The sequence below is a fragment of the Colossoma macropomum genome, unplaced genomic scaffold, assembly GCF_904425465.1.
Source record: "Colossoma macropomum unplaced genomic scaffold, Colossoma_macropomum, whole genome shotgun sequence".
Taxonomy (NCBI): Eukaryota; Metazoa; Chordata; class Actinopteri; order Characiformes; family Serrasalmidae; genus Colossoma; species Colossoma macropomum.
Window position 1 is genome coordinate 128,935 of NW_023495887.1, and position 26,466 is coordinate 155,400.

Sequence of the window (26,466 nt, forward strand, 5' to 3'; positions counted from 1 at the left end):
CCAGTAGGGGGCGCCCTTCATTCAAAAACCAAGCCTGCCTATTTTTCTCCTAAAGCCAGAGCAGCAGAGTCTCACATCACTGAGCTGTTATGCAAACTCTTCATCAAACTCCTCTATATGTAGAGTGAATGAAAGACAGTTTGTAGAGGATCTCCAGGTTTCTGGTGTCTCTGATCAGCTCCAGCTCCACAAACACCATGTTCCTCACGTCTTTACTGCTGCTGCTGATTGCAGGATGTGAGTCTGTTATCTCTCTCACTGAGGAACCATATTAATGCAGTAAACTGACCAACCACATTTAACCTGCTGTGTCTTTGTGTCTCTGTTTAGGTGTCCACTCTCAGGTTCTCACACAGTCTGAGGGGTCAGTAACAGTGACTCCAGGTGGATCCCAGAAACTGACCTGTGCCTGCAGTGGATTCAATTTGGGGGGCACTTGGATGAGCTGGATCAGGCAGACCCCTGGGAAAGGACTGGAATGGATTATTAGCTATTATGATGAGAGTAACAAATACACAGCCCAGTCAGTTCAGGGCAGATTCACAGCATCCAAGGACAGCTCTAATCTCTACCTGCACATGAGTCAACTGAAGCCTGAAGACACTGCAGTGTATTACTGTGCTAGAGGCTCACTGTGGTGGAACTCATACAGACAGCTGTACAAAAACTAGAGCACAGGATAAACAGAGGGAGGATGAACTCTGGAACAGATTAAAAAATGTTCTTTTTATTCTAATTTTAGGTTTTAGGGCAAATAAATACTTGCTGGACATATAACATTTTGTAAATAAAACTTTTAAAGTGCTTTTGCACAGTACTGTGTAAAGTCCCTGATGTTTTACAAAAAAAAAACATTTTAACATTTTGGTATGAAGTCCATGTTATTAATTGCTATAAATGAAGCACTAATTTATTTATTGATGATAATTTGTTATTATACTACGCTTTATTGCAATTTAAACACTTTCTTAATTTCTCAGAATCCTAAAAAAGGATTAAACACAATTGTTTTGTCCAATAAAAACATCTGCTATGGACAGATGTTTCTCATACAGTGTCCGAATATGACCAGAATACATAGGAGGCACCTAATTAACCTTGCAGAGCAGGAAACTATCACAGCTGGTCCTGCAGTAATAACACATACACTTTATATTATAGAGCTCACACTGACAGATACAAACAGTACAATATTTAACATTCAAATATGAATTACATAAAAAATCAATAATTTTTTTTTAATCACTAAGGAACAGCATTTTAAATGTTCAGTATGTTTTCATAATCATTAATAAGCCTTGTCGGTTCTTTTTAATTATTAGTAAGTAATAATTAGAACAATCCATTATTATGCACTGGTTTCTGTTTATTAGGTTTTTCAAACCTAATCCTAAACAAAACGTAATCCTAACCCTAAACTTAATCTCAACCCTAAATTTAATCATTTCCCTGGTCCTAATCCTGATCCTAACCTTAACCACAACCCAAAACCTAATCCTAACACTAACCGTAATGTCAACCCAAAACCTAATCCTAACCCTCACCCCTTGCCCTAATCCTAATCTAAACCTTAGCCTCAACCCAAAACCTAACCCTAACCCTCACCCTGACATCACTGATATGTAGTTGTGATCAAGAGTCTGTTAAGTGTTTATTAAATCTAAAATGGACCACTTAAAAAAGAAAAAAAAAATTATCAAAAACAAACAAACATTAAATTCATTTAAAATTATCACTGTTACCTTGTATAAAACCATAATACCAATATACATTCTTAAACTACAAAATGGGGTCTTATATGGTCTCTAACGATTTTTCTACTTTGTAAAATATAATAATTTCATTCTTCCATAAAAATAGAAATGGAAAATGTTTGTTGTCAGAAAGCTCTGTTGTTTGTCTCATTTGACGATAGTCAAACTGAACTTTGTTCCAGTCAAAGTATCAGCAGCTTCTAATAAACATCAGATATTTAAATTTTAGCTTGGGCGAAACAATGTTTTCTTCTGTCACACATTCCATGTAGATTTTTTGGCATAGAGAGATTGTTTAAATGTAGATTTAGAGACTCTATAACCATGAACACCAAACTGTGCATGAGGGCAAAATACACTTGCATCCTCTGCTAGTCAGGTTCACTACAGCTCTGGTTGTTTTAAACTGCTCTAGTAATAGATGGGGAATTTTCACAGGTGTAGCTATTTTTATTCTCAATATGTTTTTATAATTTAAGATGGTCAAAACACATTTATCTTATTTCTTTTGTGTGTTTTATAATTTGTCATAAGTTGATGAATGAAGAGAATTTTGCCTCTCTCTTACCTCAAATTTATAATGTAAATATTATAAAATGTATCCAGTGAAACAGGAAATCAGAAATGATGACTTAACAGCTGGTGAAATATAAAAAAAAGAATATGTTTTAGTTACAGGAATGTGTTTTTCTTTTATTTATATTCCAGCAGGGGGCGTCTAATCACTGAGGCATGTTTAATGCCAGTGCTGAATTTGTTCTCATATTTGTCTTGTGCTGTAGTTCACTGGGATGAAGGATGATGTGTTGGAGGTTAACGCTGGTTGAATATTCAGTGCAGTGTGGGGAACAGACCTGAACTAAACATAGAAAAATGTTTCATTATTCATTTAATTTCATATATGTTCCCACAATTTTATGATGTTCTAAGAACATTTCTCTGACGCTGTTTTGGAACACCTGCTGTAATTAGTGTATATAGGGATATGGAAATATATAGATTGTGATTTTTTTTATGTTAAATGAAAATGTTGCTGCTTTTATTTGTTGAAATAAGGTAGAGAAGTAACATGTACTGTATTAAACCACTGCCTTTGACTCCATGTCTTAAATAGGTTTGGCCTTCATGGGTCATCAGATACGCAAATACCAGCTCCCTCCCTGAATCTCTCTGTATTTAGAAGACACTCTCTATTAATCTGTGGAGAACAGAGAAGATCCCACAGGTCCAACTTCAACACCAACCATGTTCTCTACATCTCTACTGCTCCTGCTGGCAGCTGCATCCTGTGAGTTACTCAGTAAACAACACATTTCACTCAGTCAGAGCACAAATTTTATATTTATCTAAGATGATACAACTAATAATTTTGTGTTTTTGATCTACAGGTGTTCACTGTGATGAACTGACTCAGCCTGGTTCCATGGTGGTTCGTCCAGACCAGAGACTGACCATTGACTGCAAGGTTTCGTATTCAGTTACAACCTATGCTACAGCTTGGATCCGACAGCCTGCAGGAAAAGCTCTGGAGTACATTGGATACATTGGTAGCAGTGGGGGCACATATTACAGTGATAAACTGAAAAACAAGTTCAGCTTCTCCAGAGACACTGGAACCAACACAATAACATTACAAGGACAGAATCTGCAGACTGAAGACACAGCTGTGTATTACTGTGCAAGAGGCTCACAGTGACACTAACTAATGAACACGGCTTACAAAAACCCAGAGCAGATACTCAAGAGTCAGACTGTTCATGGTTTAATACTTATTTGTGTATGAAGGGGACTTTAAATAGCTTGTGTCTTTTTAAATTAATTATATTTGGGAAATGCTAACCTGAAAAGTGATGCAAATTCTATAAACAAATAAGTAAATAAATAAATAAATAAACAAACAAATAAATAAATGCAATTAAAATAAATAAAATTTCATGAATGTAAAGACATCACTGTATCTACACAACATTAAAGAAATACGAAAACAAATGATAGTAAGTGAAAACCAATAATGTATTAATGTAATGTTATTGTGACTATTAAATCGTTATCATGACAATATATGACTACACTAAAATGTATTCATTTAATTGTATTGTTCTTCTTCTGCTTCTTCAGCGTTGTATTAATATTATTAATATTATTATCAATATGAGTAGTTATAGTGGAAATATGGCACCAATAACAGCAATAAAAAAAGATGGATAAGCAGCTCACAGTCAGCAACATTGTAGCATATACATATATATATGCTGGAGTTTCCTTCAAAGACTCTGCACACGTGTTTTATCTGTTAAAAGAGTTCCTGTCAGAAATCATAATTCTAGTAAACCGCTTCATACATTTCAAGTATCAACTTATTTATTCTCCTAAATGATATTAGAACTAGGGTTTTTTATTTTCCATTTTCTCTGTGGACTTTTTGTGTGCAGGTGGCTTCAAACGTATTGCATATTCATGACCACCTCTTTTCTTTATTCCATTTCAAGATGAAAGGACCATTAAGTACAAATTATTAATTTCTCAACATCAGGACAAAAAAAGAAACATATATTTAACAGAAAATGACACAATAATCTCTTACATTAAGTATAATATTGAATCTATCAGTATTTAGTTTGTCCACCTACAGCCACTTTAACTCCTCCATCACTCTAATCTTAAACTCAACCAGTTCCAGCTGCTCCCAAAGACCAAGAAAAACAAAAAAAGCCGCTCCCAAAGACCTCAATGACATTATGTTCCCCTTCAAAGAGACACCAACATTCACAAAAGCAATAAATGAAGAGGTATCAAATCAAATGAAAATAAGTCAGGAACTATAGTTAAAAAAAATCATTAAAATGTACTGAGGAAACGGGACTCCTAGCAACTATGCAAGACATGGTGGACCAACAACACTGTCAACATCTGATAGGATATGTAGCTGTCAAGAAGCTGTTATTGAAAAGAGAAAAAAAAAAATACTGTAATACTGTCACATTAAAATGTGAAAATAATGTTTAGGAGTATGAATATATATACAAAACTGTGCAAAAGTCAGACTTGCTTTCAGTTTTTACAGATTAAGATTATATTACAGTAAGATTTGAATGTATTGACTCTGACAATGTAATTTTCAGGTCATCTTCAACAAATAGACTAAACATCAATTTAAGTGAAGCTGTGAAATTAGTTCCCTCATTTTTTATTGATATTCCAGTAGGGGGAGCCCTTTATTCAAAAAGCAGACCTGCCTGTTGTTCTCCTAAAGCCAGAGCAGCAGAGTCTCACATCACTGAGCTGTTATGCAAACTCTTCATCAAACTCCTCTATATGTAGAGTGAATGAAGGACAGTTTGTAGAGGATCTCCAGGTTTCTGGTGTCTCTGATCAGCTCCAGCTCCACAAACACCATGTTCCTCACGTCTTTACTGCTGCTGCTGATTGCAGGATGTGAGTCTGTTATCTCTCTCAATGAGGAAACATATTAATGCAGTAAACTGACCAACCACATTTAACCTGCTGTGTCTTTGTGTCTCTGTTTAGGTGTCCACTCTCAGGTTCTCACACAGTCTGAGGGGTCAGTAACAGTGGCTCCAGGTGGATCCCACAAACTGACCTGTGCCTGCAGTGGATTTGATTTGAGCAGCTTTTGGATGCACTGGGTCCGACAGGCTCCTGGAAAAGGACTGGAATGGATTATTTACTACTATTCTGAAAGTAGCAAAAGCTCAGCCCAGTCAGTTCAGGGCAGATTCACAGCGTCCAAGGACAGCTCTAATCTCTACCTGCACATGAGTCAACTGAAGCCTGAAGACACTGCAGTGTATTACTGTGCCAGAGACTCACTGTGGTGGAACTCATACAGACAGCTGTACAAAAACTAGAGCACAGGGTAAACAGAGGGAGGGTGAACTCTGGAACAACTTAATAAAGTTATTTATTTGTTCTAGTTTTGTCTTTTGAGCAAATAAATGCTTGCTAAACAAAATTTGTGTAAATTAAATTTAATTTTAAAAGTTCTTTTGCACAGTACTGTGTAAAGTCTCTAATGTTTTAGATGTAATTTAAAAAAAAAAAAAATGTTGGTAATATTTTGTATGAATGCCATGTAATTCTTTGTTATAAATAAATCACTAATCATTTGAAATTACTAATAATTTGAAATAATTTTATTAAACTAGATGTGGATATTTACTATATATCAGCTATTTAATGTCCTTGTAATTAGTGAAAGTTGATATGGTAAAGCTAAATATTATTTGATGTTTATTATCTGATCAGTGAACAGTGTTGGAAGACACTCACAGTTTTTGAAATAAATGCCTCATTTCATAGTAGTTATTAAAAAATGTATACCTGTCACTGAATATTAAGTCTAAAGTTGAAAGGATTAACAATAATCATAACTGGCCCCATCTTTAATTCATGCAACATACACAAGTGGAAGGTAATATTATTGAACTAAAGAGAATGTTAGAAATCCACACTGTCATGTGGGAATGAGCTTTATTAAATTCAGGATTCTTCTTAATTGTTATATTTCATTTTTTTGCTGATATTCGACTTGACAAGTCTTCTGCTGAGATAAGGAAGCCTGGAAAAGATGTGAAGATGATAAAATTTTGGAAAAATTCATGGGTACAGCATGACAAGCTATAACAAGGCCTGGATAAGACAGAAACCAGGACAGGCTCTGGAATGGATGGGGAGGATGGATACTGGCTCAAATTCAGCAACATATACAGACTCCATGAAAGCCCAAGAGAACACTACTGTTTATTACTGCACTCAAGGATAAGAGGAGAAATTCATTAATATTCATTGGTTTCACTTTAGTAGACTTGTAGTACAATAATAATTCATGTTCTCCAAAATCTAGGAGTCTTTGCTTCGAATATGGGGCAGATTTTATTTCATTAATGTTTAAAAACTGAACTGAACTTTTTGAGTAGATTTAATTCATTATGTATTGCCATGCTGTGTTTATGTTGCTTAACCTGTTTACTTTAAGATACAAGATACAAAAGTCATTACTGTGCTATTATTAAAATCCATTGTTAACAGACCTGAAGTAAACATATATACATGTTATCCCTGAATGTCCATTATAAATTTAACTTCATGTGTGGTTCCACACTTTGGGGATGTTTAGAGAAGACTTCTCTGCTTGAATTGGTGTGTATAGGGATAGGAAAGTATGTACAAGCACAGGAGTGCTTACTAACATTCACTGTATTAAACTGCTACGCTCCAATTTATGTCCTACGTCTGTCTTTCGTGTGTCATTAGATAAGCAAATCCCCGCCCCACCACCCCAGCATCTCTCTCTATTTAGAGGGAGATGTGGAGAACAGAGAATCCTAGAAGTTCAACTTCAACACACACCATGTTCTCTACATCTCTACTGCTCCTGCTGGCAGCTGCATCCTGTGAGTGACTCAGTAAACAACACATTTAACTCAGTCGGAGCACAATTATGTTTACCTTCAAGATCATACGTGTAATAACTTTGTTTTTTTGATCTACAGGTGTTTATTGTTTTCAGCTGAATCAGCCTGGTTCCATGGTGGTCCGTCCAGGCCAGAGTCTGACCATCAACTGCAAGGTTTCATATTCAGTTACAAGCTATGCAACAAGCTGGATCCGACAGCCTGCAGGAAAAACGCTGGAGTGGATTGGAGTTATCACTAGCAGTGGGGGCACAGAGTACAGTGATAAACTGAAAACCAAGTTCAGCTTCTCCAGAGACACTGGAACCAAAACAATAACATTACAAGGACAGAATCTGCAGACTGAAGACACAGCTGTGTATTACTGTGCAAGAGACTCACAGTGACACTAACTAATGAACACGGCTTACAAAAACCCAGAGCCGACACTGAAGTACTTCTATCTGAATAGGACATTAAATAATAGCTTGTATCATTTTTTATATTTTCATGTGTAAACCCAATGCACTGTTAAAAAATCTAACACAAACAAACAAACAAAATAAACAAATAAATAAATGAATAAATAAATAAATATTGAAGATTTAGACTATGGTATTTATCATTTCATGAAAGTTAAGGTAAGCTGACTGACATTATCTACAGCTAACATCTAAATAAATTATATAGAGGAATAATTAGTTCTTTATGAAGTAGTGGAAAATAGGAGAAAACACCTTGTAATGCTAAATCATATGTGTGCTTGAGTTTATCATGTGCAGAACGATGATGCATAAACCTATTCACAGTTAGAGGAAATAAACTCTAACAGCAAATCATGTTGTTTTTATTGGAAAAGGAAATCCTTAGAGGAACATTATATTATAATTTTACTGTAAAATAACAGCTTCAAATCATTTTGATGGGACATTGACTTATCATAGGGAGACTGCCATCTCTGTCATTGCCACTTCAGGCCCAGAACGCCTGCTATAGTGCTATGTAACTGAGAGTAACGCAGAGGAGCAGGCAGGAAACCTCTTGTGATAACTGTGCTATGCTTTATGGCATCACATCTCTCAAAAGCCATGCGAAGCTAACCTGGTATTCCCAGGGACATCATGGCAGAGACAGAAGACATTGTTGGAGGAAGCCAGGAAGAGAAAAAGAAAGAGTGACCAAGCAAGAGTCCAGAAAAGTGTAAATCTTAGAGAGGCTTTTACTGATTAGCGAGAGCTAAAAGAGATAAAAGTATGCAAGACAGTCTCACAGTTAATGGGAAACTAATGAAAATCTGAGAGAGCATCCCTGCCAATGGTATTCATGAAAGACTGCCACGCAGGTGTTAACCTTATCTGTCATCCCTTTTCTATTGACGTTTTGTAGTTTTTCCAGTAATGTAACCTGAACTTGTTCTCATCATTGACTTATTGCACATATTTTTCATCATGCTTTATTATCAATTTCATTTCATATATGTTTCAACATTTTGGAAATATTCTGAGAAGATTTCTCTCACATTGTTTGGAAGATTTGCTCTACGTAGTGTACATAGGGATATGAAAATATGCACATTGTGATTTTTTATTTTAAATAAAAATGTTGCTACTTTTATTTGTTGAAATCAAGTAGAGACGTGATTCCTAACAGACACTGTATTAAACCACTGCCTTTGTCTCCATGTCTTAAATAGGTCTGGCCTTCATGGGTCATTTAGATAAGCAAATACAAGCACCCTCCCTGAATCTCTCTCTATTTAGAAGACTATTAAACTGTGGAGAACAGAGAAGATCCCACAGGTCCAACTTCAACACCAACCATGTTCTCTACATCTCTACTGCTCCTGCTGGCAGCTGCATCCTGTGAGTTACTCAGTAAACAACACATTTCACTCAGTCAGAGTGCAATTTTATGTTTATCTAAGATGATACATCTAATAATTTTGTATTGTTGATCTACAGATGTTCACTGTGAGGAACTGACTCAGCCTGGTTCCATGGTGGTCCGTCCAGGCCAGAGACTGACCATCGACTGCAAGGTTTCATATTCAGTTACAGACTATAGTACAGCTTGGATCCGACAGCCTGCAGGAAAAGCTCTGGAGTGGATTGGACATATCTATAGCTTTGGGAGCCCAGACTACAGTGATAAACTGAAAACCAAGTTCAGCATCTCCAGAGACACTGGAACCAACACAATAACATTACAAGGACAGAATCTGCAGACTGAAGACACAGCTGTGTATTACTGTGCAAGATACACACAGTGACACTAACTAATGAACACGGCTTACAAAAACCCAGAGCCGACACTCAAGTACTTCCGTTTGAATGAGTTTCATAGCTTGTGTCATTTTTAATTATATTTTTTCATGTAAAACAAAAAGTGTTGATAATATTAAATAGGAATAATGAATAAAATTATATTAAATAAAATGAAACAATTAAAAGCACTGATGACTTAGAATATATAGTTTACAATTTCATGAAAGTTAGGGCCTGACTGATATGATTAACGGCCAACATCAAAATAAAGTTCATATATTAATAATTAGCTCTTTATGAATTTGGGGACAAGGAGTGAAAATACACCCTTTAATATCCTTTTACTATAACGCTAAATCATATCTGTGCTTGAATTTGTCATTTACAGAATGATAATACATCTATTAACAGTTAAAACAAAAAAACAAACTGGCACAGACGACCATTTAATTAAATGTATTTTATCCTTTTTTTCATGAAATTATTATACTGTACTTAATATGTGTTTTGAATGGAAGTTAAATAAATGACGTGTGCTCTCTGACTTTTGTAGGTCACTCATTATGTAAGTTCATTAAGTCCATTAAGTAATAAAATTGTATTAGATGAATACAGAAACAAATACAGCGAAATTAATTGAACCAAATATTAAAACAGCCAGACTTACCAAGGGTTTGTTAACATCATTGATATATTGTTGATGTTATTAAGTGTCTGATAAGTATTTATTTCATCTAAAAAGGACCACTTAAAATAGTGTCAGCATAACATTCATTTAAAATGATTAGTTACTTTGTGTGAAACCACAACACCAATATAGACTCTCACACTACAAAATGGCGTCTTAAGAGGTCTGTAAAGATGGATAAAAAGAACATGTTTCAGTTCCAGAAGGGGGCGTTTAATCACTGAGGCACTTTGTACTGAATTTGTTCTTATCATTGACTTAATACACATATTTTTCATCAAATCCCTTCAATACTTATAGAAAGATGACAATACAGAGAGAGGTACAGTTCACTGGGATGAAGAATGAGAAGGTTTGGAGGTTGAAGCTGGTAAAATATTCAGTGCAGTGTGGTTTACAGATCTGAAATAAATGTAGAAAAAAGCTTCATTATCCATTCCATTTCATATATGCTCCAACATTTTTAAGATGTTCTGAGACCATTTCTCTGACACTGTGTTAAAAAAAAAATATATGTACATTGTGATTTTTCATTTTAAATAAAAATATTCCTGCTTTTATTTGTAGAAATCAGGTAGAGAAGTGATTCCTAACATGCACTGTATTAAACCACTGCCTGCTACTCTGTGTCTTCAATAGGTTTGGCCTTCATGGGTCATCAGATAAGCAAATACAAGCTCCCTCCCTGAATCTCTCTCTATTTAGAAGACACTCTCTATTAATCTGTGGAGAACAGAGAAGATCTCACAGGTCCAACTTCAACACCAACCATGTTCTCTACATCTCTACTGCTCCTGCTGGCAGCTGCATCCTGTGAGTGACTCAGTAAAGAACATGTTTCACTCAGTCAGAGCACAATTTTATGTTTATCTAAGATGATACATCTAATAATGTTGTATTTTTGATCTACAGGTGTTCACTCTTATGAACTGACTCAACCTGGTTCCATGGTGGTCCGTCCAGGCCAGAGACTGACCATCAACTGCAAGGTTTCATATTCAGTTACAAGCGATAGTACAGCTTGGATCCGACAGCCTGCAGGAAAAGCTCTGGAGTGGATTGGTTATATAAATAGCTATGGTAGCACATATTACAGTGATAAACTGAAAAACCAAGTTCAGCATCTCCAGAGACACTGGAACCAACACAATAACATTACAAGGACAGAATCTGCAGACTGAAGACACAGCTGTGTATTACTGTGCGAGAGCCTCACAGTGACACTAACTAATGAACACGACTTACAAAGACTCAGAGCCGACACTAAAGAGTCAGACTGTTCATAGCTAAATGCTCCTCTGTTTGAGGGGGACTTTAAGTAGCCTGTCACTTGTAATATTTTATGCACGGAAAGCCCCCAACACAACCAGCAAAGTGATTCAAATTAGAATAAATAAATAAATAAATAAATAATTGAAAACTTACCTTCAGATTTCTCCTGGTCGCCTCCAGAGATCACACGTGTTTCTGAAATTCCATCACCAGGTATTTCCCTGTTGTGGGACTAATAAAGGATTATCTTATCTTATCTTACAAACAACGTAAATATTCTTCAAAGGTACAACAGTGGTTTTAAGGTCCAACTGTGTACCTTCAATAGGTTTTTCCATGTGAAAAGTACATATTTGTACCTTTTCAAAACAACGTTTAGAAAAAAAAAAACAATGAAATTAAAAGCCTGGAGACGAGACTGAAGTCCCTGCAGTTACTGAATAATAAGCCTTAGTATGTACAAAGCCATACAAACAACATGTATTTGAAATAATAACACCACTATATATATATATATATATATATATATATATATATATATATATATATATATATATATATATATATATATGCACTGTATTATATATGTTGATGTATTTTTTCAAATATGTTATTTTCAAATGTGTACAGTATAAAAATAGAAATAATATTTAGGAGTATCAGTATATATAAAATTGTGCAAAAGTCAGAGTTGCTTTCAGTTTTTTGAAGATTACATTACTAGATTTGAATCTATTGACACTGACTGAATGTGATGTTCAGGTCATCTACAACAGACTAAATATCAATATGAGTGATGATGTGAATTAATTCCCTCATGTTTTATTTATGTTCCACTTTAACTCTTCCATAATTCTAATCTTAACACCAGCCAGTTAGAGTGGCTCCCGCTCAACAAAAGCTGCTCCCAAAGATCTCACCGACATTATATTCTCCTTAAAAGAGACACAAGCAGTTGCAGTTACACAAGCTACTCTGTCCAGCTCACTTTAGCTATCTCACAAATTTCTCACCAAGTGAGACTAAAGGAAAATAACATATAACATTACAGTAAGATCTGAATTCATTGTCACTTATTGAATGAATGTTCAGGGCATCTCCAACAAACAGACTAAATATCAATGTGAAATAAATTCGCTCATGTTTTATTTATATTCCAGTAGGGGGAGCCCTTTATTCAAAAAGCAGACCTGGCTTTTGCTCTCCTAAAGCCGGTGCAGCAGAGTCTCACATCACTGAGCTGTTATGCAAACTCTTCATCAAACTCCTCTATATGTAGAGTGAATGAAGGACAGTTTGTAGAGGATCTCCAGGTTTCTGGTGTCTCTGATCAGCTCCAGCTCCACAAACACCATGTTCCTCACGTCTTTACTGCTGCTGCTGATTGCAGGATGTGAGTCTGTTATCTCTCTCAATGAGGAACCAGATTAATGCAGTAAACTGACCAACCACATTTAACCTGCTGTTTCTCTGTGTCTCTGTTTAGGTGTCCACTCTCAGGTTGTCCTCACACAGTCTGAGGGGTCAGTAACAGTGGCTCCAGGTGGATCCCAGAAACTGACCTGTGCCTGCAGTGGATTTAATGTGGGAAGCTATTGGATGCACTGGATCCGACAGGCTCCTGGAAAAGGACTGGAATGGATCATTGGTTATTATACTGAAAGTAGCAAAAGCTCAGCCCAGTCAGTTCAGGGCAGATTCACAGCATCCAAGGACAGCTCTAATCTCTACCTGCACATGAGTCAACTGAAGCCTGAAGACACTGCAGTGTATTACTGTGCCAGAGACTCACTGTGGTGGAACTCATACAGACAGCTGTACAAAAACTAGAGAGAAAATAACTGCATGCTGAACTTATAAAAAGCTTTTTGAATAAAAATGTAAATGTGCTTTTGCACAGTACTGTGGAATTTCCTTGATGTTCTGGATGTAAATTTTTACATACACAAAGCATTTTGTAACACTTTCTATGAATCCTAAATACATTTTTACTACACTATACTTTCTATCCCAAAATAGAAGGAGAAAATATTTGTTGTCAGAAAGCTCTGTTGTTGTCTCTTTTAAGCGTAGAATCTGGCTCCGGTCAAAGTTACAGCAGCTTCTAATAAACAAGTATTTACAAAATCAGGCTTTCTTCTGTCATGCCTTCCATTTAGTTTGTAGGCATTGAGGTGGTATCTAATTATAGATTTATAGACTCTATAATCATAAACTCTAAACTGCTGGGGGCAAAATGCGCTTGTATCCTCTTCTAGGCAGGCTCACTACAGCTCTGCTTGTTTTAAACTGACCCACCTTTTTGTCATTATTTTTATCATTTATAAGGGATGAGAAGAGTTTGAAGTGGATATATGTGAGTCTCTTTTAAACTATTCAGAGCTGTGTGGTTAACAGACCTGAAGTAAACATATGAACATGCTCCCCCTGAATGTTCATTATCAGTTTCATTTAATATATGATTCCACACTTTTAAAAAGATTTCTCTGACACTCTGTACATTGTGTTGCATTTATGTGTTCAAATGGAACAGAGATGTTATGCCTAACATGCATTGAATTAGATCACTGTCCGTACCTCTATCTCTTAAATAGGTTTGGCCTTCATGGGTCATTAGACAGGCAAATACAAGCTCCCTCCCTGAATCTCTCTCTCTCTATTAAGAAGACAATCCCTATTAAGCTTTAGAGAACAGAGAAGATCCCACAGGTCCAACTTCAAAGCAAACCATGTTCTCTACATCTTTACTGCTCCTGCTGGCAGCTGCATCCTGTAAAGAACACATTTCATTCAGTCAGAGCACAATTTGATGCAAATGTTCAAGATGATGCATCTAATAACTTCATATTTTCACTCTACAGGTGTTCACTGTGAGGAACTGACTCCATGGTGGTCCGTCCAGGCCAGAGTCTGACCATTGACTGCAAGGTTTCACATTCGAGTGATAGTTCAGCTAAGAGATGCAACAGCAATGTATGAATGAATAAATTAAATTTGAAAATTAAGACTTTAATGTACATAATTTCATAAACGTAAGTAGAAATCTGTATCTAGACAACCTTAATTACAATAATCCTACAATAATCCTATATATATATATATATATATATATATATATATATATATATATATATATATATATATATATATATATATATATATGTATATGTACACTTTTTAAAACATTACTAAGAACCGAATAAACCCTCATTATAAAGCTGTGACTGAACTTTTTGATATGTATTTATGAACATGTATCACATTATTTATTACATTTAATTATGGTACACTTTGGAAAAGCATGTACAGCTCTTTAAAATACTGACAATTTTGTGAGGTAAAACTGGAAATGGATGATTAATAAGCAGATGTTCACTATGTTTAGGAATTATTTTAAGTTTTTTAACATACTTATTATACTTTTTATAATAACAACAATATTTTGAGTTGTGTCATTTTGCGGTTAAATGCACCAAATACATAAATTATTAATACATTATAAATTCACTGAAGAAAATGGTTCATTATTTGAATAGTAGCAGTTCAATTACTGTTTAAAAAATACAAAATATTAGATAATGAGTGAGTTACTATTTGTAAGTGCATGTTATCATGAATTGTTACCCAGTACACTTTACCATTCAGGTTCTAGCTTCTATGTCACATCACACGGTTTCCAAATATCAGACATGCCAAACGTCTTGTTCAGAATCACATCACTGCTCTGTAAAACGTCATAGTTCATCCAGGAAACATCTCTGATTGTTCCTCCTTAATCATCTGAAATGAGCAGTATGTAAATATCCAGTCCAGCTCCACTGCAGGTCAGACACTGTCACAATGTGTATATAATACAGATCCACACTCATACATCCTCTAACAAACCACATGATCACAGATACTTTCAGAGCAATGATGAGCTGGACTTCTCTGCTGCTGCTGCCCTTCTTACCATGTAAGTGGACTTTAGTCACATTTATACACTGTAGATTTCAGTTTAAGATGAAATGCAGTGTGTTTAATGTTCTCTGTGACCTGATTCCTCCTCTCAGATGTTCATGGAATCAGTCTGAGCTCGTCTCCTGCTCAGTTGAAGCCTCCTGGAGGATCAGTGAGGCTGTCCTGTGAGGTTTCTGGCTATCTTCTCACTGACATTGGTACAGGCTGGATCAGACAGCCTCCAGGGAAAGCCTTGGAGTGGATCAGGATCATTTGGGGTGGTGGATCTATAGACACTGGAGCTTCCTTTAAGAGTCGTTTTACAATTTCCAGAGACACAAGCAGTAACGTGCTGTTCTTAGACATCAGCAGCCTGGAGACTGGAGACACGGCTGTTTATTACTGTGCAAAGACTGACACAGCAGTGCAGGAGCTCTGTACAAAAACCCATCAACATCTGTGTTAGTAAGAGACAAGTTTCATTCAAACTGGATGAGCGAACAAAACAATCAACCACAACCATTTATAACCATAATTACTCTTATTCATCACTGAAAGACATGATTATGTTTTAAAATTTCTGAAATGTATTTATATTCTTTTGAAAAAAAAAATGATCACACTAAAGACTCACAGCATTAACACTACAGTAGGACTTTGCACTCACTTATTATAACATTTAGAATATCTCCAACATGACTGATAAACACAGAGTCAGATTGGATAACACTCTGAAAGATATGACTGATTTTGTGTTTCATTTGTAGTCCAGCAGAGGGCGCCTCTCTCTCAGATAGCAAGCTAGTTTAATATATTCTTAATGATCTCAATGTAGTATTGTTCATATTACTGGAAAGATCTGCTTCAACTGCCTAGACAGTCAGCTACACAATTATTGCCATCTTTAGACCAACCCTTATCAAAACCATACTTGTAAACAACACCATGTGTCAGTTATTGGCCTTCCTGTATTTTGTGAACATAATAGCCATCACTCACCACCTATAAAGCTTGATGAGATTGGAGAATACAGAGCAAGTAATCTGAGATTGCTCCTCATTACAGAACCTCTCCAGTCCTCTTTTAAACTCTCCTACTCAGCTCACACCACAGGATTTCAATGGGGTTTAGGTCAGGAATCTGGGATGTCCATGTCCCAGTGGTCACTAAACAGTTGGTATGTAGATGTTGACTTATATTTTGGATTGTTGTTCTGCTGGAAGATCCAACCATGACCTAGTTTTCATTTTCATTTAAAATCTTTTATACTTTAAACAATCCATGATGCTCCTAAGCGAGGTTACCAGGGCCTTTGGACCTCCAAAGCATTCAGATCCTTCACCTTACTTAGCTGTGGATGGATTCGGTCCAGCGGTGTATGACCATCCTTCTTTTCACAACAAACTCACCTTAAGGCTTTGCTGCCAGAAATCTTTGTTGTCTTATCTGACCGTAGCATCTCATGAAATCCAGATATCAACATCTGTGTTTAGAAAATATAAAAGGATTTAATTAGCCACACCTTGTATATAGTTTGTTGTCCTTGAGGAGGCATCTAATTGTAGTTTAGGAGAATCTATAACCATCATTCTCACTGTGAGGGCAAAATAAACTTTCATCCCCTTCTATGTTGGTTCACTACGGCTCTGGTTGTTTTAACTGCTGTAATGATGGACGAGGGGTTTTCAGAAGTAAATATTTTTGTAGTGATTACTTAATTTATGTACACAGAGACGTTTTTTTTTTTTTTATTTTCCTTGTGTGTCCTCTAATCTTCCCTATGTTGATACATGACTGTTGGAATTCGCCCTCGTTGTCAACTCCTATGGATATTAGAGGAAATAAGGGTGATTAAGCTGTTTAAATATTCAGCGCAATGTGGTTAACAGATCTAAAGCAAACAATGGAATATGCTTCAAATGAATGTTCATTATCATCAATTTCATTTGTTTTCTATGTGGTTCTAAACTTTAAAATGTTTGGAAAAGATTTCTCTTACATTGTTGGTGAACACGTTGGAATTAGTGTCCATGGGAATACAAAGATACACCTATTGTACTGTTTTCACTTTAAATAAAATCTGCATTGTTTACACCAGTTCAAAAAGGGCAGAGAAGCAGTTCATAACTTGGCCATGATAAACTACTGTCTTCTAATCAAAGCCTATAATAGCTTTGCATCTCATGCAATGAGATAAGCAAATACAAGCTTCCCTCCCAGATCACTCTCCATTTATAAGATGAGACACTCTCTATTAAGCTGTGGGGAACAGAGGAGACCCTGCAGGTCCAACATCAACACCAACCATGTTCTCTACATCGCTACTGCTCCTGCTGGCAGCTGCATCCTGTGGGTTATTCAGGATAGAAAACATTTCGCTCAGTCTAAGGGCAATTTATATTTCACATTTGTTAAAGATGATACATCTAACAACTTTATATTCTGATCTACAGGTGTTCACTGTTATGAACTGACTCAGCCTGGTTCCATGGTGGTCCGTCCAGGCCAGAGACTGACCATCGACTGCAAGGTTTCATATTCAGTTACAAGCATGCATACAGCTTGGATCCGACAGCCTGCAGGAAAAGCTCTGGAGTGGATTGGATATATTGCTAGCAGTGGGGGCACAGCTTACAGCGATAAACTGAAAAACAAGTTCAGCTTCTCCAGAGACACTGGAACCAACACAATAACATTACAAGGACAGAATCTGCAGACTGAAGACACAGCTGTGTATTACTGTGCGAGAGCCTCACAGTGACACTAACTAATGAACACGGCTTACAAAAACCCAGAGTTCTGAAACATCGTCTCTCTAAAATAAATGTATTAGTTAATAATGTTAATGAATTGATTGGTTTATGTCAATCAAGTTAGAATGGAAAAAATATGTGGGAATTTTAACACTAGGTAAGTATAATGTTAGCAATAATAATAATAATAATAATAATAATAATAATAATAATAATAATAATAGAACCAATCATTTTAACAAGAATTTATACTACATAGATATACCATGTTTTGATATTCAATTGTTCAAAAATGTTCTGCATGAATTGGGTCATTTTTTTTGCATGTACAGGTATCTTTTTGAATTGGTTATTATACAGTGTCTATGTACTGAAACATGTATGTTAACTGTGGTTCATTCTGTGGTTTATTACTCTGAACTATAAGATGAGCATAAGGCAGCTATATTTTTATGGATTTTCTCTCCTCTTGGGTCCATGTTCAGTGCTAAATCTCTGATAGCCAGAATGTTTTCCTCAGAGTCAAGATACATTTGAAATCATTTTTATTCATAAAGCTGAATGTTAATATCTACTGTCAGCTCTTTAAAGCAATTGTAATTGTGGAAGTGACGAAAAAGCTGAACATTATTTGTCAGTATTTTATTTATTATTATACATTATAAGTTAATCTGATCAGTCTCATACTACTACTACTGCACTGAAATAAATCTTATTTGAAGACACTCAATGTTTCAACAGTTCTTGAAACATACACCTGTAAAATTCATATTTGGTGCCCCATTTCAATTTTTCACTCCTTCAAAACAAAATAGTGTTATTGTAGGTGTTTAATAGTTCAGCTGTTAACGAAAAATGAGCCCAGAAGTTAAAATTTAAATGATAAAATTTAAAATGATTAGCATTTCTTAACAGTACTTTATCTAAACACTAGGGGGCGATAACTGGCCTCATCTTTAATTCATGCAAAATATGCTGATAGATGCCAATATTACTGAACTAACTCTATTGGTCAAAGGCTCTTTAGGTAAATCTATATCTGTATTTTAGGCTCCACATAAAAATCAGCTCATTACTCACTTAATGCTCATATTACTTCATACCCCAGAACTGAATCAGTAAACTGTCAGTCATCAAAGAGTTTCATTATGGGGCTTAGTATTGCTCAGTACTGCATTCGTATACTGAAGATCTACAAGTCTAACATACACACGAGGTATGATAGACTTGTAAAAAAATAAAATAAAATAAAATAAAAAAAAACATTTTAATGTCAGGATGTTTTAATAAACTTTGCATGGTTTTTGAAAGTTATTTGTTCTATTTTGTCGATATTATAAGCACTGTCTTCTGCTGAGGTGAAGAAACCTGGAGAAGCTGTGAAGATCTCCTGTAAAATTAGTGGGTACAGCATGACGAGCAACAACATTCCCTGGATAAGACATAAACCAGGACAAGCTCTGGAATAGATTGGATTGATGAACACTGGTAGAAATTCAGCAACAATTCCAAACAGATTCCATGAAAGCCCACTTCAAAATGACTGAGGACGTTTCTACAAGCACACAGTTCTTAGAGGCCAAGAGTCTGAGAGCAGAGGACACTGCTGTTTATTACTGCACTCAAAGAGACACAGTGATGGAGCAGCAACTGATCTGCTGAAAGATCTTCTCCCCTTTTAAAAAACACTACAGAGAAAATGCATTATACTGCAAACAGTTTACGATGCAAATAATAAATATATTTTAAACTTTAATGTTTGATTAAAAAAAAAAAATATACAGTAACATTCATGGAGGATAAGAAAAGCAATCCACACTCAAAATGCATGGGTTTCTGTTTATTGGGCTTTTATCTGACCATTTCTATTTCATTACCGTTAAAAAAAAAAATCAGATTTTCTTTGAGAAGATTCATTTAATTCATTGTGTCATTGATGTTATTTTATTTGACTTCTTTACTTTGAGTTACAGTGCAGTATAAATGTTATTAATATGTTATCTTTAACATTCATATAAAATCATAATTCTTGCAACTGTGTAAGGCCACAGTCCCAACATACACTCTCAAACTACAAAATCACTTAAAGTTGCTACAGATTTTTCTATTTTGTAGAACTTAATGGTTCCTAATAGCCTGTTTCTCATTTCTGTTTTAAAATAGAAACAGAAAGCTCTGTTTTCCCATCTGACTAGCAGTCAAGTTCACACCAATGTTCCAACAACTTAAGTTGTTGTAAGTTCAGGTATTTATATTTGTGTTTAGACAAAATAAGGCTTTTTTTTTTTCTCACATGGCTTCTATAGAGTTTTCTGACATTGTGGCATTTAAATACAGTTTGGAGATTCTGTAACCATCCTTTTTGTGCATCAGCCAAAATAAACTGTAACTATAAACTTTATATTCTCTTATAGGTAGGTTCACTACAGCTCTACAGCTCTGTCCCTTTGTCCCAGTCTTTTTCCGTTTCTTCCTTTGTTTTCTTGTTTCCCAGCACCTGCCATGTGCCTTGGTTTTCCTTGCCATGTGCTTTTTTGTTACGTTAGCTCCTCCCCATCTTCACCTGTTCTTTGTTTCCTAGCCCTGTCCTCTAAATTGTCCCAGGTGTTCCTTGTTTTTTGTGTTAGTATTTATACCCCTGTGTTTACTTTGTTCCCCAGCCAGCCTTGTTTGATATTTGATGTTGTTGCTGCACGTTCCTGATTTAGGTTTGTTATATTTGTGTTTCCTTTTCCCTGCTTGTGTTTTCTTTGTGTTTGTCACGACGTTGTTTCTTAGTTTATCTAATCATTTCATTTTTCTTAGTAGTTCCTTTGTTACCTTGTTTTCATATGTTCTCTATAAGTACCTGTACTGTTTATGTACCTGCCTATCATTTGGAGTATCCACCTCAGGACTATATATATATATATATATATATATATATATATATATATATATATATATATATATATATATATATATATATATGATTGTTGACATGTTTTATCTCATTTTATTTGCGTGTTTTATAATCTTCCTCATGTTGACGAGTGATGGAAATTTGTCCTCTGTCACCTCATATTTATACCTCAGTGAAACGGAAAATCACAGATGATACATTAACAGTTCCTGAACATTAAATTAAATATTGTTGTGTCCAAAGAAAAACAAGTATCTCAAAAATAGTAACTTTACAGGAGAAGGCAAAAACACTCTTACCTTTCAATGTAAGTCAATGTAAAGAGATTTTATTCCAAATGTCTTGAAAGCATTTCTATTGGTCCATTCATCATGAAATTTTGACACAACGTAAAAGAAAGCTGGTGTGTTGAAATGATGCAGAAAATTAAAAATTGACAAATGACAATGGTTTTCTTTGGACAGTAGAACATATGAAGACAATAGAGAGAGGTGTATTTCACTGGAATGAGGGATGAGAATAGTTGGAGGTGGACCTAAGTGAGTAAGCTGTTTAAATATTCAGAGCTGTGTGGTTAACAGACCTAAAGTAAACATATGAACATAGTCCCCCTGAACGTTCATTATCAATTTCGTTGCATATGTGGTTCCACACTTGACATGTTGAAATATATACACCGTAATGCTGAAATTAGTGTATAAAGCGAGTTGAAAATAGATACATTGTGATTTTTTTATATTTTATTTTTATTTTATATAGAAACATTGATTTCATAGGTTAAAAACAGGGAGAGAATTTTTTCCACAGAAGAATGAACTGCATTGAACTACTCTCCTCTACTACATGTCTTAAATAGGTTTTACTATCATTGGTCATTAAATAAGCAAATACAGGTCAACTTCCCCCTCCACCCCCCTCCATCTCTCTCTATTTAGATGACACTCTTTATTAGGCTGTGGAGGACAGAGAACCCACAATAGGTCTACCTTCAACACCAACCATGTTCTCTACATCTCTACTGCTCCTGCTGGCAGCTGCATCCTGTGAGTTACTCAGTAAACAACACATTTCACTCAGTCAGAGCACAAATTTATGCTTATGCTTAACATGATACATCTAATATTTTTGTATTTTTGATCTACAGGTGTTCACTGTTATGAACTGACTCAACCTGGTTCCATGGTGGTCCGTCCAGGCCAGAGACTGACCATCAACTGCAAGGTTTCATATTCAGTTACAGGCTATTATTCAGCTTGGATCCGACAGCCTGCAGGAAAAACCCTGGAGTACATTGGATATATCAGTAGTGGTGGTAGCACAGCTTACAGTGATAAACTGAAAAACAAGTTCAGCATCTCCAGAGACACTGGAACCAACACAATAACATTACAAGGACAGAATCTGCAGACTGAAGATACAGCTGTGTATTACTGTGCAAAAGGCTCACAGTGACACTAACTAATGAACACGGCTTACAAAAACCCAGAGCCGACACTCAACTAAAAGTTTTATACAATTCTATTTGAATGGGTTATTAAATAGTTGCTTGTTTCATATTTAACTCTTTTGCATGTAAAACACAAAGTGCTGATAATATATACAAAAATAAATTTATTAATTTAACAAATCAATAAATAAAAGTGTTTTTCATTTCCAGAAATTTAGGGCAATTTGACTGACACAATCTTTTGCTCACATTAAGTTCATAGATGAGAAATTATCTCTATATGAAAATGAAGGAAATGTCTTAATGTCCTTTAACTGTAAAGGTAAATCACATGCTTGCTTGAGTTTATCATGCGCAGAATGATGATGCATAAACCTTTTCACTGTCGTGGGAAATAAAAAATAAACTCAGAGAACAGACCATTTTATTTTTAATGTCTTTAGAAAGAGAATCCATAAAAAGGGCTTCTTACCCCACTGCCAGATCAAGAATGAACTGTGTTTTGCAACAAATGTGGAAACAATTCGAGAAAATAAGTTGGGGGGGCGGGGGGGCGGGGGGGGGGTATTTTCCTGGGGGTTTCTACCCCCATGTTACCCTACATGTTGTACTGTGAGGTTTCCAGCAATGTCCTCGTCAGAGACCAGAGAAGGATCAGGATGGATCATTTGGGGTGGAGGATCTATAGACTCTGGAGTTTCCTTCAAAGATCCTTATCTTGCATTTCACTTACTGTCCTAAGTTTTGCTCCTGAAAAATCCAAAAACATTATCTCTGTGGAGATAATACCAAATCCTTCAGCCTTTAATTTGTCCCCTGTTTACTTTTGTGCACCTACAGCAACTTTAACTCTTCCATCATTCCAATCTTAAAACCAGCCAGTTGCAGCGGCTCCCGCCCAAGAAAAGCTGCTCCTAGAGATCTTACTGACATTATATTCTCCTTAAAAGAGACACTAACAGTTACACAAGCTATACTGTCCAGCTCACTTTAGCTGCCTCACAAATCTCTAACAATGTGCACTTAAAGTGACTGAAGTTCATATTTCTGAGGAGACGGCAAATAAGACATTTAACATTACAGTAAGATCTGAATTCATTGTTAATTATTGAATGAATGTTCAGGGCATCTCCAACAAACAGATTAAATATCAATGTGAAATGAATTCCCTCATGTTTTATTGATATTCCAGTAGGGGGCGCCCTTCATTCAAAAAGTAGACCTACCTACTGTTCTCCTAAAGCCAGAGCAGCAGAGTTTCACATCACTGAGCTGTTATGCAAACTCTTCATCAAACTCCTCTATATGTAGAGTGAATGAAGGACAGTTTGTAGAGGATCTCCAGGTTTCTGGTGTCTCTGATCAGCTCCAGCTCCACAAACACCATGTTCCTCACGTCTTTACTGCTGCTGCTGATTGCAGGATGTGAGTCTGTTATCTCTCTCAATGAGGAACCAGATTAATGCAGTAAACTGACCAACCACATTTAACCTGCTGTGTCTTTGTGTCTCTGTTTAGGTGTCCACTCTCAGGTTCTCACACAGTCTGAGAGGTCAGTAACAGTGGCTCCAGGTGGATCCCAGAAACTGACCTGTGCTTGCAGTGGATTTGATTTGAGCAGCTACAGGATGCACTGGATCCGACAGGCTCCTGGAAAAGGACTGGAATGGATTATGCACTACTATAGTGATGGTGACAAAGGCTCAATCCAGTCAGTTCAGGGCAGATTCACAGCATCCAAGGACAGCTCTAATCTCTACCTGCACATGAGTCAACTGAAGCCTGAAGACACTGCAGTGTATTACTGTGCTAGACACTCACTGTGGTGGAACTCATACAGACAGCTGTACAAAAACTAGAGCACAGGATAAACAGAGGGAGGTGAACTCTGTAACAGCTTGAAACCTTTATTTATTATTCCAGAGGTGTTTGAGTAAATACATGCCTGCTGAACACATAAACACCTCTTTAAAGACAATCTTTAAAGTGCCTTTGCACAGTACTGTGTCATGTCTTCTGTTTAGGATGTAAATTTTACAAATGCTTGAAATATTGTTTACTACTACAGATATGATTCACTATTGTAGAACATGGTGACATTCCAATGGGACTGGGATCCACTGAAAGACATTTCAGCAGTACTGTCTCTGAACACTAGGGGGAGATCACTGAGCTCAACCTTTATTCATGCAAAATATAGCAATGGATGATTTTACTGAACTACCTCTATTGATCAAAGAGTGTTTATTTAAATGTATATATTCATTACAGGCTCCAAATAATAATCAGATCATTTATCACCTAATGCTCACATTACATTATACTCCAGAACTGAATTAGTAAACTGTCAGCCATCAAAGAGTTTTATTATAGGGTTTAGGATTGTTCTGTAGGTGAGCGTGGTAGTTTTTCTTTTTTAGATAATATCAGTGCTGAGATCTGACTTGTAAAGTCTTCTGCTGAGGTGAAGAAACCTGGAGAAGCTGTGAAGATCTCCTGTAGAATTAGTGGGTACAGCATGACAAGATACAACATTCCCTGGATAAGACAGAAACCAGGACAAGCTCTGGAATGGATTGGATTGATGAACACTGGTGTAAATTCAGCAACATATGCAGATTCCATGAAAGACCACTTCAAAATGACTGAGGACGTTTCCACAAGTACACAGTTCTTAGAGGTTCTCTGAGAGTAGAGGACACTGCTGATTATTACTGTACTCATTGGTTTCTCTTTTGTAGGCTTTTAGTACAATTAATCTGCTGGTCTGCAAAACTTAAGAAACTTTGCTGTTCAGTAATGGACCACTTTCAGTTCTCTCTGTTTTAAAACTGGGCTCTCTTTGAATATATAAAATCAGTTCATTGTGTTGATTATTCAGAGGATTTTTTTTTTTTGTGACTTCTTTACTTTGAGATACAAAACACCTTATTTTTTCACTAAGCTATTATTAACAATCATTAAAGTTATTATTGTTGCTTTGCTTTGTAAAAAACACAAAATCATCATAAACTCTTAAAACTACAAAATCGCTTAATATCTCTATAGATTTTTTTATTTTGCTCCAGTCAAACTTTCAGCAGTGCCTTTTTTATTATTATTATTATTATTTTTTTTTGCTTAGACAAAATAAGGCTTTCTTGTGTCATGCCTCCCATAAAACTTGTCAGCTTTGAGGTAGTGTCTAAAATAGGTAGACTCTATAACCATAACCTAAACTGGGCTTGGGGGCAAAATACACTTGCATCCCCTTCTAAGCAGGTTCACTACAGCTCTGGTTGTTTTAAACTGCCCTAATAATAAACGTGGGAATTTTCAGAGGTGTAGCTATTTTTACTATCATATATATATGTTCTCTAATCTTGCCCATGTTGATGAATGTAATAAAGGGAATTTGGCCTCTGTGTCACCTCAAATATACCACAGGAAATCAAATGGTGGCTTAATTCCAGTAGGGGGCGCCTAATCACTGATGCAATTTTGATGTCTGTGCTGACTTTGTTCTCCTCATTGTTTATTATGCACATTTTTCCTAAAATCACTTCTCTGCTTATAGATAGAAGACAATACAGAGAGGTGTATTTCACTGAAATGAGGGATGAGAAGGGGTGGAGGTGGATCTGTGTGAGTGAGCTGTTTAAATATTTAGAACAAGGTGGTTAACAAACCTGAAGAAAGCATATGAATGTGCTGATGAGTGTCCATTATCAATTTAATTTCATATATAGCTGTACACATTGAAGATGTTCTGAAAAAATTTCTCTGACACTGTTTTGGAAAACATGCTGGAATTACTGTGTATAGTGTAAATGGAAATATGTACATTGTGGTTTTCTTTATTTTAAATACAACATTGATGCTTTTTTATTGAAATCATACAATGAAGTGCTTCCTAGCATGAACTGCATTAAACGATTAAACCTCTACCCTCGACTGTGTCTTGAATAGGTTTGGCCTTCATGGGTCATCAGACAAGCAAATACAAGCTCCCTCCCTGAATCTCTCTCTATTTAGAAGACACTCTCTATAAAGC

General features: G+C 35.9%; 1 pseudogene and 10 gene segments (V, D, J or C); all 11 read left to right on the forward strand.

Moving 5' to 3' along the window:
• The first annotated feature begins 151 nt into the window (after positions 1–151).
• Positions 152–754, forward strand: LOC118803302. The segment is given in 2 exon segments: positions 152–237; positions 331–754. Coding segments are annotated over 2 exon segments (381 nt in total).
• A 2,226-nt stretch (positions 755–2,980) lies between these two features.
• Positions 2,981–3,450, forward strand: LOC118803305. The segment is given in 2 exon segments: positions 2,981–3,042; positions 3,143–3,450. Coding segments are annotated over 2 exon segments (351 nt in total).
• Positions 3,451–5,103: 1,653 nt separating this feature from the next.
• LOC118803343 lies at positions 5,104–5,623 on the forward strand. The segment is given in 2 exon segments: positions 5,104–5,189; positions 5,283–5,623. Coding segments are annotated over 2 exon segments (381 nt in total).
• A 1,502-nt stretch (positions 5,624–7,125) lies between these two features.
• LOC118803344 lies at positions 7,126–7,575 on the forward strand. The segment is given in 2 exon segments: positions 7,126–7,168; positions 7,268–7,575. Coding segments are annotated over 2 exon segments (351 nt in total).
• Positions 7,576–8,960: 1,385 nt separating this feature from the next.
• On the forward strand, positions 8,961–9,437 carry LOC118803308. The segment is given in 2 exon segments: positions 8,961–9,030; positions 9,130–9,437. Coding segments are annotated over 2 exon segments (351 nt in total).
• Positions 9,438–10,890: 1,453 nt separating this feature from the next.
• On the forward strand, positions 10,891–11,341 carry LOC118803366 (annotated as a pseudogene).
• Positions 11,342–12,711: 1,370 nt separating this feature from the next.
• On the forward strand, positions 12,712–13,222 carry LOC118803345. The segment is given in 2 exon segments: positions 12,712–12,785; positions 12,879–13,222. Coding segments are annotated over 2 exon segments (384 nt in total).
• A 2,085-nt stretch (positions 13,223–15,307) lies between these two features.
• Positions 15,308–15,832, forward strand: LOC118803365. The segment is given in 2 exon segments: positions 15,308–15,347; positions 15,445–15,832. Coding segments are annotated over 2 exon segments (393 nt in total).
• A 1,786-nt stretch (positions 15,833–17,618) lies between these two features.
• On the forward strand, positions 17,619–18,092 carry LOC118803346. The segment is given in 2 exon segments: positions 17,619–17,680; positions 17,785–18,092. Coding segments are annotated over 2 exon segments (351 nt in total).
• A 3,861-nt stretch (positions 18,093–21,953) lies between these two features.
• On the forward strand, positions 21,954–22,438 carry LOC118803347. The segment is given in 2 exon segments: positions 21,954–22,029; positions 22,131–22,438. Coding segments are annotated over 2 exon segments (351 nt in total).
• A 1,334-nt stretch (positions 22,439–23,772) lies between these two features.
• Positions 23,773–24,292, forward strand: LOC118803348. The segment is given in 2 exon segments: positions 23,773–23,858; positions 23,952–24,292. Coding segments are annotated over 2 exon segments (381 nt in total).
• Positions 24,293–26,466: the final 2,174 nt, after the last annotated feature.